This window comes from Sardina pilchardus, chromosome 4 (assembly GCF_963854185.1).
Source record: "Sardina pilchardus chromosome 4, fSarPil1.1, whole genome shotgun sequence".
NCBI lineage: Eukaryota > Metazoa > Chordata > Actinopteri > Clupeiformes > Clupeidae > Sardina > Sardina pilchardus.
The window spans coordinates 13,731,070-13,743,569 of NC_084997.1; the positions used below are offsets into that span (position 1 = coordinate 13,731,070).

The window sequence follows — 12,500 nt, forward strand, 5'->3', positions numbered from 1 at the left end:
CACCTGCCTCCATTTATGCGAGGTGGCATCCTGTCTAAGTTGAACATGCACCACTTCGAGAGCTACAGATGAAAACAACAGAGGACTCAGCAGAGGACTCAGACAGAAAGAAAGAGAGAGAGAGAGAGAGAGAGAGAGAGAGAATGAGAGAGAGGGAGAGATAGAAGGAGAGAGGGGGGTATGGAGGCACAAGAGAGCCAAGAGAAAACAAGAGAGACAGATAAAGACAAAAAGAACTTTATCAGAATGCACTGGAGCACAGCAACCTTGTCTATCCCCCACCATGTCCCTCTAGTTTTCACAGACACTTCAGACATCCACACCCAACTATCTGCAGCTGCTACATGAACCACCGGGTCTTCCAGACAAGCCCCCACGATACATCACGCATTACAAAAAGCCTGACATCAGACATCAGACATCACAAAATGCGTGGCCAAATTTGACTGAACTGCATTGAACAGAATAGTGGGAAAACGGGGAAATACTGGTACAAAGAGTGGCACGTGAACTTCTGAAAGCCAGCTGCCATTGAACTATTTAATATTGGAGCCCCACCAACCCCCCAGCCCCCCCCCACACACACACACACACACACACACACCAGATGAGAGGGCTGACAGTAATGGAGTTCTGAGTTCCCTCTGATGGGGAGAGAGATGAGCTCCCGACTCCAGTGTACCGCAGAGCAGCGCTGATTAAACACTCCCACCGAGCACGCCATTACAGAGACAAGAGAGAGAGAGAGGGATGAAGAGGAAGAGAGAGAGAGGGAGGGAGGTGGAGAGAGAGTGAGAGAGAGAGGGCGAGAGAGAAGAGAGAGAGAAGGAGAGGAGAGAGTGAAATACCAACACAAACGCACTGTGAGCGAGAGAGAGAGTAAGAGAGAGGGAGCAAGAGAGATGAGGGCAGGAGAGAGAGGGAGAGACAAATTAAGAGAACGACTGAAACAGGGTGTGTGAGTGAAAGAGAGAAATGAGAGAGGGATGGGGAGGAGGAGAGATGGCACATACCGCACAGCTGCCAGACCAGAGCAAATAAAGCAAATCACCCTCAAGACGCAATCTATCCCTCCACCTTCCTCCACTCCTCTCTTCTACCATTCCTCCTCTATCACTCATTCTCTCTTTGTCCACTTCTGTCCCTCCTACACACCCTGCGTCGCAGCAAAGCCTGTGTTCCAGACATCTGTTAAAACCTGACAGCTTCCCACAGAAAAGCCCTGCAAGACTTAGAGAGCTGGAGGCTACAGTGACAACCTACTGAGACATTAAGTCACTGCGCTCTCTTTCTTTCTCTCTCTCTCTCTCTCTCTCTCTCTCTCTCTCTCTCTCTCTCTCTCTCTCTCTCTCTCTCTCTTTCTCACACACACACACACACACACACACACACACACAGAGAGAGAGAGACAGACAGACAGACACACACACACACAGACACACACCTGGCCTGGGTGGAAGGTGCAGGGGCTGAGCGATCTTCAGTCTGCTCTTCAGGTCTTCCCACCTCCTCTGATCCACTGTGAGCAGAGCGGTGCCCTAATACAACAACAACAACAGGACATGAGAGAGGAGAGATTCTAGTCATCACACAGACTGAGTACAGAGTACGGAACACACACACACACACACACACACACACACACAAGACAGCTGTTTTCTTGTCAGTTAACACATTATCATTGTCAGGTACCTCTGTACATTCATCGTGAAATTGTGATTTTGACAAGAGTATGACCAGTAATACTAATAACCTCATAACAAGTAAGTAAAGTAAAGCTTATTAAAATCACAAATATGTTTGTATAAAGGTATAACTAATAACGATATGGGTAGTAATTAAAGCTTACTAGCATCACAAATATGTTTGTATCAAAGCATATTATATATGAGTTATTATCTTATGAAAGAAACACCGCACCTTATTCTCATTGAAGTTAGCGATGACCACTCCAACAAACAGTGTCAGTCCAATCATACAGCCCAGGAACACAAACACATGGATGTAGATACCGTGTATCTGTAGGGAGAGAGAGAGCGAGGGAGGGAGGGAGAGAGAGAGAGAGAGAGAGAGAGAGAGAGAGAGAGAGAGAGAGAGAGAGAGAGAGAGAGAGAGAGAGGGTCACCCTAAGAGTCAGAATCACCTGAGATGACCTTCATGATGACAATTTTAGCGGCCGCTAACGAGCGCCTCTGTGATGGATGGCGAGCGTGTCGTTACCGGGCCGACGCGGTGGATGATGACGTCGCGCACCTCCACCCATCCTTTCAGGGAGAGCACCTCGAACAGCGCCAGCATGGCATTGCCAACGTTGTCAAAGTTAAAGTTACGAGGGTTGGCCCTGGAGAAGAAAACAAAATGGCCGAACAATAAACGTCACATAAGTCACATTTACTGTCCAAAATAAACACACCGCACTTGCACATGCATCACAAAAACAAATACGCTTGCCTCTCCATTGCCGAGGAGCTCGAAGTAAAACATCATTATGCATCTCAGGCACAACAACAATATGCTCAGTGACCGGGTCAGTCAGGTCAAACGAATAAAACGGCCACGGAGCATCAGCATACGCAAACAGAGAGGATATTACATCGGAGTCGAAATGCCACGCGCACTCTTTTTTTGAGGGGCACTATCGTCTCGAGCAGTTAGGGGCTGTTTTGAGGCGCATCCAATCCCCCCGGGGGAGGAACATGCACCGCGCGTCTGGAACATCAAACAGCTCTCTGGGCTCAGATGAAAGACTGATGGCTGACTCAATCCCAATCAGACCCCAGCTCTTTGAAGGTAGCGCAGAGAGAGGTAGAGAGGGACTGGGGGTGCAGATATATATATATATATATATATATATACAGAGATAGAGAGAGAGAGAGGGAGATAGAGAGAAAGAGAGAAAGGAGGAAGGAGAGATAGCAAAGTACATATATATATATAGTGAGGGTGTGTGTGTGTGTGTGTGTGTGTGTGTACCTGTGTGTGTGTGTGTGTGTGTGTGTAAAAGAGAACAAGTGGGGCAGGAGGGGAGAGAGGGGATGGTGCCAAATGGACCTTTGTTGCGCTTCATCATAGTTGGAAATGACATACAGGACACAGTACTTGGCAAGGGACTGCAGACAGATAAATGTGTACACACACACACACACACACACACACACACACAGTATGTGTGTATATGTGTGTATGAGTATGTCTGTTATGTTTTATTCTGGCCTCAACAGGACGGCATAAAAGCACAGGAATGTAAGCTCTTCTTCACCAGAAAACCCAGCGCCAATCTGTGCCACCGGTCAGTGGAATGGCTTGAGACGCCTCTGTGCCTATGACGGGCAGGTGGTGCTGGGTGGCTGAGGCTGACCGCAACGGGGGGTTATTGTTGGAGGATTTGTTGTCTATCTGGTCATCTAAAGCTAATCATAGGAACATCTACTACTTCTACTAAACACACTGAAGTAAAAAACGCTAAGTAAGTTGCCCACCAGACTCTTGGCACCCAGAACCCCGGCTTCTTCTCCCCCGCCTTCAGCTTCAGGTTCAAGTTCTTGGAGACGCTGACGTTGATTCTGAAAATGCCGTGGCAGTCTTCCTACGGAGGAGATCAGGGAAGAGCAAGCCACACTTAGAACAACTCCTTACATCAGAACTCCCCCCGCCCCCGCCCACCCTCACGACAGGAGCGCATGAAAAGGGAACAGAGGCTCAGTCTTACCCGTCTCTCCACGTTGGGATCATTGCACTTGGCGAGTTTTCCAGCGAAGAGCTGCACCCCGAAGCTGGCAAACACCAGCATTAACGTCAAGAGTAGAATGGAGACCTATATGAAGAGAAATCAATACAGAGCTTTAGGGGCAAAGGGAAGGCTTTTACCCACAGAATTGAATACCTGCACTGCACAGCCACAGATGCTACAGGAGCACTTGGACCAGTTCCAAGACGTGTGGGAGGTGGCTTCTCTCAGGACATCACAATAATGTGATGATAATATAAAACCCCTTGGGAATCCAAGATTTAGTGTTTCATTGCAACGCAGTGCTGCTTTGTAATGTAACAATCTTTACAATCTTTACTCTCACACACACACACACACACACACACACACACACACACACACACACACACACACACACACACACACACACACACACACACACACACACACACACACACACACACACACACACACACACACACACACACACACACACACACACACACACACACAGCACCCACCAGGAAGATCTCCTTGAAGCCCTTGAGGACCTCGCGCACCACCTTCCTCATCTGGGGCACCAGCTTGAAGATGCGCAGCGGGCGCAGGCAGCGCAGCATCATGAGCAGCTGGGCGCCCGACTCCGGGGGCACGTTATTGGGCAGCCAGCACAGGAAGATCAGGCTCACCTACGGCATGGGCAGAGGGACACTTCACGCCACAGCACACAGCAGCTGCTCTCAGAGCAGTTCTTACAGCATGCTAACTTGAGTTATACCTAAAACTGATCATCTATGGGCAAATGATCAGGTCGTTGTTAGTAAAAAAGCAGCTGCAACATCATTAACTGACAATGAATTCCCAGCTTTGTGAGTCTGTGACACTTTGAATAAAACTGTCTGCTCAGCATCAGTCAACTCAAATTTTGTTCTACATTAAAGAAATCCAAAGTGCTCAGGAATTGCAGAAAAAAAGTTTGAAGGTGCTCTTTGGTGTCAGGAATACAAACGTCATTTGAAGAAGGACGAAAACCAAGGCACTCTCCTTTATCCAAAAAGTATAAAAAGCCTTTATTTTTACATGGCTATTTCACATAGAAAAGTTGCTGCCCAGCTGTTTTAACTTTTCTATGTGAAATAGCCATGTAAAATAAAGGCTTTTTATACTTTTTGGATAAAGAAGAGTGCCTTGGTTTTCAGTAACATTTGTTTGTTTGTATGACTGACTGGTACACAGTGAACGGAATAGATGCAATCGGTGGCAGTAGATGAACTGCTGTGATAACAGGCATCACTATAAAGCCCTCTGACTGGAACTGATTAAAGGTTCACATATGTGCCCCACAAACCCTCCCTCTAATTGATGGTCCATCACTGCACTGATCCATTGCTGATCCGTTCCTGTTCACCGACCACAAATCTTAATGATCTGAGGCTGTGTTATCTAGCAGTGGTGGATATGTGATTATCTGTGGTTTGTTTCACTAAAGCATTCCATAATGCAAACTCATAAAATCATTATAGTCAACTCATTAACCTATTCACACACACACACACACACACACACGCGCACGCACACACGCACGCATGCAGACACACACACACACACACACACACACACGCATACACACACACAGAAACCACAGGGTCTATGGAGACTTCAAGTCAGTAGCCTGGAATGCACTCATCTCTGATCTCATTTCATTATTTCAATATGCAAATCATGTTTACTGATGAAAGGAAAGGAAAGGAAATGAAAAAAAGCCATTATGAAATGAAGTCTAAACAGAAGCCAGAGTAAACAAGAAGCCATTTAGAATACTGGGCCATTCAAAAACCAACTGACGTTTTAGAGCCATTAATAGGCCCTCTTCAAAAAGTTGAGAGCAAACGCTTCCTCTCAAACTCGTTGCTGAGTGTGAGTAATCAAAGACTAGAGATGTGGAGGGAAACACCCCCTCACCACAGGCCCCCCCAAAATAACAACAACAACAACAACAAGAAAAGCAACAAACAAACAAGTAAACAAGCAGAGACGCACCAGATAGATGAAGATGTCCATGACGCCGCCGAAGTCCCTGATGACGGCGGTGGGGGTGAAGAAGAGGCCGTCGGCCATGATCTTCAGGTTCAGCTCGATGCTCATGAAGATCACGAACACGAACTCGCCGATCTGTGACCAGGGCACAAGCACGCGCCATGCCCACACGGGCACCAGTCAGCACACAGCCAGGGCACAATCACACCTTCACAGGTACACAAATCTGCATGTCTGTACGAGTGAGTCTACTGTACATGTGGTTTAAATAAGAGCACTTTCTGACCATATACAAAAACATACGCTCAGTGAATCAAATAGTTTTATTTATCATTTATTTGGGAAAAGTACAGTCATCAGACTAAATATACCATACACATGACACTAGTGCTAGTGTGTATTTTAGTCTGTGGTGTTATATAGCATATTGTATAGTTAACCACAGTACATCGTCTATACTGCAGTTTAAATATAGGGCCAATGATTGAATTATTTCCAATCCTTTGTGTGGATGATTATGATGGAGACAGAGATAGAGAGGCGGCTCACTGAATACCTCTATAACAGAAGTCACACCTTTGCCAGCCTAAATTACGACAGAGGCCCCTCTCCAGTCCCCCCTGCCCCTCCTCTCACTCTCTCCCTCTCTCTGTTATCACGCATAAGATAGAGCTCTCAGACCAGCTCAGCCCAGGAGCCGTTTTCAAAGCCAGAGAGAGAGAGAGAGAGAGAGAGAGAGAGAGAGAGAGAGAGAGAGAGAGAGAGAGAAAGAAAGAGAGAGAGAAAGGCTGCTCCAAAGTGGGACACTAAAATCGGTGGTAATAACTTTGAGCAGGAGGTGGGTAGGGGGTGGGGTGGATGAATGGCCTTTAGCACTCAACTCCAGAGAGGAGAGGGAAGTAAAAGTGGGAAAAAGTTGTACAGTCAATCTCTTCTCTCTTGATCACAACCCAGACTCATACCCATGGAAGCCTTCAGAGGACACTTAAAGTAAGACTAGAGCACAGGAGAGAGAGAGAGGGAGGGAGAGAGAGAGAGAGGGGGGGGGAGTGGGAAAAGTTTCTTTAAAAGAGAGGAGGGGCGGGTCATTTGCAGTGGAGGTGACATTGAGAAGTGCATTTCAGAGGGTTGTTTTTCTCTCAGTGATTCCTACTGAATCCAGCGTCATAGCAGGGAAAGAGTGCAAGGGAGAGAAAGAGAGAGTGAGCTATAGAGAGAGAGAGAGAGAGAGAGAGAGAGAGAGAGAGAGAGAGAGAGAGAGAGAGAGAGAGAGAGAGAGAGAGAGAGAGAGAGAGAGAGAGAGAGAGAGCGAGAGAGGGAAGAGGGAAGAGAGAAGGAGAGGTGGCGCGGCTACCTGTAGAGTGGGGACATGCATGACCCGGGTGAAGGGCGACTCAAACATCATAGAGATGCAGCAACAGACGGTGACCACGATCATCACCCAGTCCAGGTAGGTGACCAGACCCAGGAGATCGCTGGGGATAACAAACATGTCCACGTACACACACACACACACACACACACACACACACACACACACACACGCACGCGCACGCACACGCACACACACACAGAAGTGCAAACACACATCATTCATACAGGCAACACATAAAAGACATGCACATGCACCCACACAGACACACACACACACACACACACACAAACAGAAACACCCAAGCACATGCGGGGCTGAGTGCAGAACAGTCTCAGTGCGCGCACAAGAAATAGGGCATGCTTTAACTCAAGCCCATTTCCATAAGCTTCCCTGCAATAAGCTGCCTTACATAACCTCCCCCTGATTTCACACCAGACTTGGGGAGCTGGCTGATCATTCCAGGACTTCCCTGCTGGCCTCAGAGTACAGATTCCTCACACACACACACACACACACACACACACACACACACACACACACACACACACACACACACACACACACACACACACACACACACACACACACACACACACACACACACACACACACACACACACACACACACACACACACACACCTCCTCTATCAGCCTCACACTCGTCTCTCTAATCTGATATAAAACATAATCTAATTTTCGCTTGCTTTAATTCGCACAGCGAAGCTCTCCGATATCGAGACACTGCATCACCCAATGACAGAAATAAAAAATCTATTTTTCCTGTAATATGAGTTCCTCAAGATTACAGCACAGTGGTGTGCGTGTCTCTGTGTGTGTGTGCTGGTGTGTATAGTTTTAAGGTAGCATTAAAGGGACACTTCACCGGTTAGCATTAAGCTTTGTATCTTTAGAAAACCAGTCATATTTTTGAATGGTCGTGCATCATTCCCTCAGTTTGCCTTGAGATGAGAGAAATACGGATTTCAATGTTGGACTTCCTGCTTTCAATGATGTAAAAATCATCATTTTACGTCATTGAAAGCAGGAAGTCCTATTCATGGGTTTCATTGAAATCCGTATTACTCCCATCTCAAGGAAAACTGAGGGAATGATGCACGACCATTCAAAAACATGACTGGTTTTCTAAAGATACAAAGCTTAATGCTAATCGGTGTAGTGTCCCTTTAACGGTGGAAAACAGGAGAGGATAATGTCCTAACCAACGGCGTGTGGAAATGAGAGCCATAAAGAACTCACTAGAGCTGGTGGTACTTGGTGTGCTTCACTGCTCCAGTGATGGGGTCTGGTTTGGACCTGGGAACCAAACAACAACAGCAGCAGCACAATAAGGGACTGGTCATATCGGAAACTAGGCTACATATTTAATTTCTCCTCGATTATGTATGCAGCACTTTAGTATTCCAAAAAAATAAAATAACTGTAATGTAATTTCCTGGTATTTGGAAGGCATTTCAAAGCATGATGACAGAAAGTATAACACAGATTTTGGAAGTGCTGTCTAGTTAAAGATCTTTGCCGGGGCTTATACATTGATTTTGCAAAGTTTCCTCAGCTATGAGGTTAATACAGGGGGGCAGTCAATATGGTTTCTTCGGTAACACTTTATATTAGCACACACATATTCACCAGTAATTAGCTGCTTACTAACATGTATATTAGTAGCATACTAGCCATTTGTTAGTCATTATAAGTCACTAATTAATACCTTATTCAGCAAGACCTTATTCTACCCTTACTAGACCCTTAATTAAGAATTTCCCCTATGTAAGCTCCTAATTACCCCTTATTCATAGTTATTAAACAAGTTGCTGCATATGAATTATGACCATATGCATGGCTCAGTATGGGGCTTGTAAGGTGGTAGTACCACAAGAACAGTTATTCGCACCGAATAGTACTTATCAAAGATGGTCTATTCAAATGGAACTAGACACTAAACCACCAGTGCTAATAGTGTACAAATAACTAATAATTAAGTCTTTGTAATGCCAAATATGTTCCCTATTCTAAAGTTGTGTCTTTGTTCACATTTAATTCACAATTCATTTGGCACTTATTAACCCCCATGTGTTCCCTAAACTAAAGTTGCCTCCTATTCACACTTATTAACTGTATTACAGCACATAGTAGGCTACACAAGAAGCAGACAGCTAAGTTAGCACAAATACAAAATATATAATGAATACGAGATAGCGAGAAAGGCGAACCTGGATATATTTGTATGCTAACTTTCTTGGCTCCTGAGTACTCAAAAGTCTCAAACTCAAAACTATTTTTTTAAGTGTGAAGGGTCACATAAATAAGACTTCCGGTGTGAATAAGTTGTGGGTTTGCTATTTGGTCTACTGTATGTTGTATCAAATTCTCTGTTCTTTTCCTTACGGACAGCATCTTATTCTTCCCTACTGACCTCAAACAACAGAGCTAAGGATTGAATCACACCAGATTTCTCCTTTTAAGTATGAGGCAGTATACATACATGGGGGTTAATAGTGCCAAATTATTTGTGAATTAATAGTGAACAAAGATCCAACTTTAGAATAGGGAACATATTTGGCATTACAAAGACTTAATTATTAGTTGTTTGCACACTATTAGCACATGTGGTTTAGTGTCTAGTTCAGTTTGAATAGACCATCTTTGATAAGTATTATTAGGGGTGAATAACTGTTCTTGTTGTTCTACCACCTTACAAGCCCCATACTGAGCCATGTATATTTAAGTCATAATTCATATGCAACAACTTATTTCATAACTATGAATAAGGGGTGTGAAAATATGGCCCTTGCGGTCCATACTCACACACAGGATGAGCGACTAGGACTCACTGAGGTGAAGTGTTGATGATGGGGTGAAGACACAGCAAGCAAACGTGGATTTTGGTGGAGAGCGCAGATTTATTTATAGTACAAAAATAGTGACCCGACATAGAAAACAAAAAGAACTTCCGACGGAAAAGAGAAAACAAATTAACCAACAGATTACTTAACTGAATACAAATCACCGTTCTCGTACTCTCCAGCCTTCTCTCACAAGACTTCAAGCTCTCTCCCACAACATGAAATGAGCCAGCCTTAAATAGGCCAGCCAATTACCCAATCAAGACCTGGGCTAAACCATTGTAGAGGGGTGACAGTTTGTACCAATATTCAATCTTTTCCTATTACAAAGACTAACATATACAAGACATAAATACATATACAGCAATAAATATGAATATGAGTAGGTAGGTATGTTTGGGGAACATCTTTTAACAGTTCAAAACATGGTTTGGGGAAAAGGAGAGGTCTCTTTTTCACATTTCCCTCCTCCTCTGGAGGCTCGTCACTGTGGTGGCGAGACATACAATCTGCCACCGGGGTCTGTGACTACACCAAGGGTCAGGGGAGAGACAACTCAGAGCTCTAGGGGAACACACAGCACAAAGTGCTAGGGAGACATAGGCTACAGCACAGAGTGCTAAGGGGACTACAGCACAGAGTGCTAAGGGGACTACAGCACAGAGTGCTAAGGGGACTACAGCACAGAGTGCTAGGGAGACATAGGCTACAGCACAGAGTGCTAAGGGGACTACAGCACAGAGTGCTAGGGAGACATAGGCTACAGCACAGAGTGCTAAGGGGACTACAGCACAGAGTGCTAGGGAAACATACAACCTCTCAGCAGGTTGCATTAGAAACATACAGCACAAAGTGCCAGGGGATTCACAGCCTCACAACAAGCTGCCGCACAACGTGCTAGGGAAATCACAGCCTCACAACAAGCTGCCGCACAACGTGCCAGGGAAATCACAGCCTCACAACAAGCTGCCGCACAACGTGCCAGGGAAGACGGGGGTATAACAGGCTCAGAGTACCGGGGAACATACATACATACAGCACCATGTGTTGGGCGACATACAAAAATACATTAAAATTCAGCCTCACAACAAGCTGACGCACTAAGTGCAAGGGGAGACAAAAAGTCCTTTGTCGTCGGTCTCTCAGAGCCTTAAGCGAAGTCCTTCGGTCCACGATGGGCCGCCAGGAAGGACAATCAGCTCTGCTGCCTTTTGTACTGACTGTGGGTTTCTTTGCGGTTAAATGTTTCCATGTGGTCCTTTGCCGACACACCGCTGAACACTGCTCCACGTCCTCGCCTTCCTCTCCAGCCTCAGCAGGGCTGTCCTGGACCAGGTCGCTGGAACCGGCATAGCTGGCGGCGCTGTAGGCATCCACAGGGCTGCTGGTGATTGCGGGTCTGCAGGTGCCACTAGCACTCGACCTCCATCACCGGGGTGCTGCTCCTGCAGGTCCTTCTTTGCCCGCCGTCGATATACCATGGCCATTGTGTCGGTACCCATCTTCCTCGGCCTCAGTATCCCAGAGGCGTCACCATCCCACTTCTGACACCAACTGTGAAAATATGGCCCTTGCGGTCCATACTCACACACAGGATGAGCGACTAGGACTCACTGAGGTGAAGTGTTGATGATGGGGTGAAGACACAGCAAGCAAACGTGGATTTTGGTGGAGAGCGCAGATTTATTTATAGTACAAAAATAGTGACCCGACATAGAAAACAAAAAGAACTTCCGACGGAAAAGAGAAAACAAATTAACCAACAGATTACTTAACTGAATACAAATCACCGTTCTCGTACTCTCCAGCCTTCTCTCACAAGACTTCAAGCTCTCTCCCACAACATGAAATGAGCCAGCCTTAAATAGGCCAGCCAATTACCCAATCAAGACCTGGGCTAAACCATTGTAGAGGGGTGACAGTTTGTACCAATATTCAATCTTTTCCTATTACAAAGACTAACATATACAAGACATAAATACATATACAGCAATAAATATGAATATGAGTAGGTAGGTATGTTTGGGGAACATCTTTTAACAGTTCAAAACATGGTTTGGGGAAAAGGAGAGGTCTCTTTTTCACAAGGGGTAATTAGGAGCTTACATAGGGGAAATTCTTAATTAAGGGTCTAGTAAGGGTAGAATAAGGTCTTGCTGAATAAGGTATTAATTAGTGACTTATAATGACTAACAAATGGCTAGTATGCTACTAATATACATGTTAGTAAGCAGCTAATTACTGGTGAATATGTGTGTGCTAATATAAAGTGTTACCGTTTCTTTTAACTTGCATAAAATGCTGTCCTGCGGCTTATACACAATGCGGCTTATATGCTGGTAATTACTGTATACGTAGTTCATAATTGAGCACTGTTTCCTGTACTTCACTAATAACAAACTAAGGCAATTAGATGCAAAGTGAATTCCATCACATAAGTTTCTCATTCCCATGCGGAGAGTTTTCAGTCCCAGAGAGGGAGCCCTGAGCTGCCCCAGTCTCTTCCTCTTTCACAGG

The 12,500-nt window shown here is 45.4% G+C and overlaps 1 protein-coding gene across 1 annotated transcript in view; it reads right to left on the reverse strand.

The window, feature by feature from the left end:
• Positions 1–12,500, reverse strand: part of nalcn (sodium leak channel, non-selective) — a 116,951-nt gene that overhangs the window by 25,262 nt on the left and 79,189 nt on the right. Inside the window, exons 22-30 of the mRNA XM_062533425.1 lie at positions 8,380–8,436; positions 7,101–7,221; positions 5,750–5,881; positions 4,231–4,398; positions 3,710–3,814; positions 3,480–3,586; positions 2,221–2,341; positions 1,921–2,019; positions 1,445–1,538 (exon numbers count right to left, since the gene is read on the reverse strand). Coding sequence (XP_062389409.1) covers positions 1,445–1,538; positions 1,921–2,019; positions 2,221–2,341; positions 3,480–3,586; positions 3,710–3,814; positions 4,231–4,398; positions 5,750–5,881; positions 7,101–7,221; positions 8,380–8,436 — 1,004 coding nt within the window. The remainder of the gene's footprint in view (positions 1–1,444; positions 1,539–1,920; positions 2,020–2,220; positions 2,342–3,479; positions 3,587–3,709; positions 3,815–4,230; positions 4,399–5,749; positions 5,882–7,100; positions 7,222–8,379; positions 8,437–12,500) is intronic.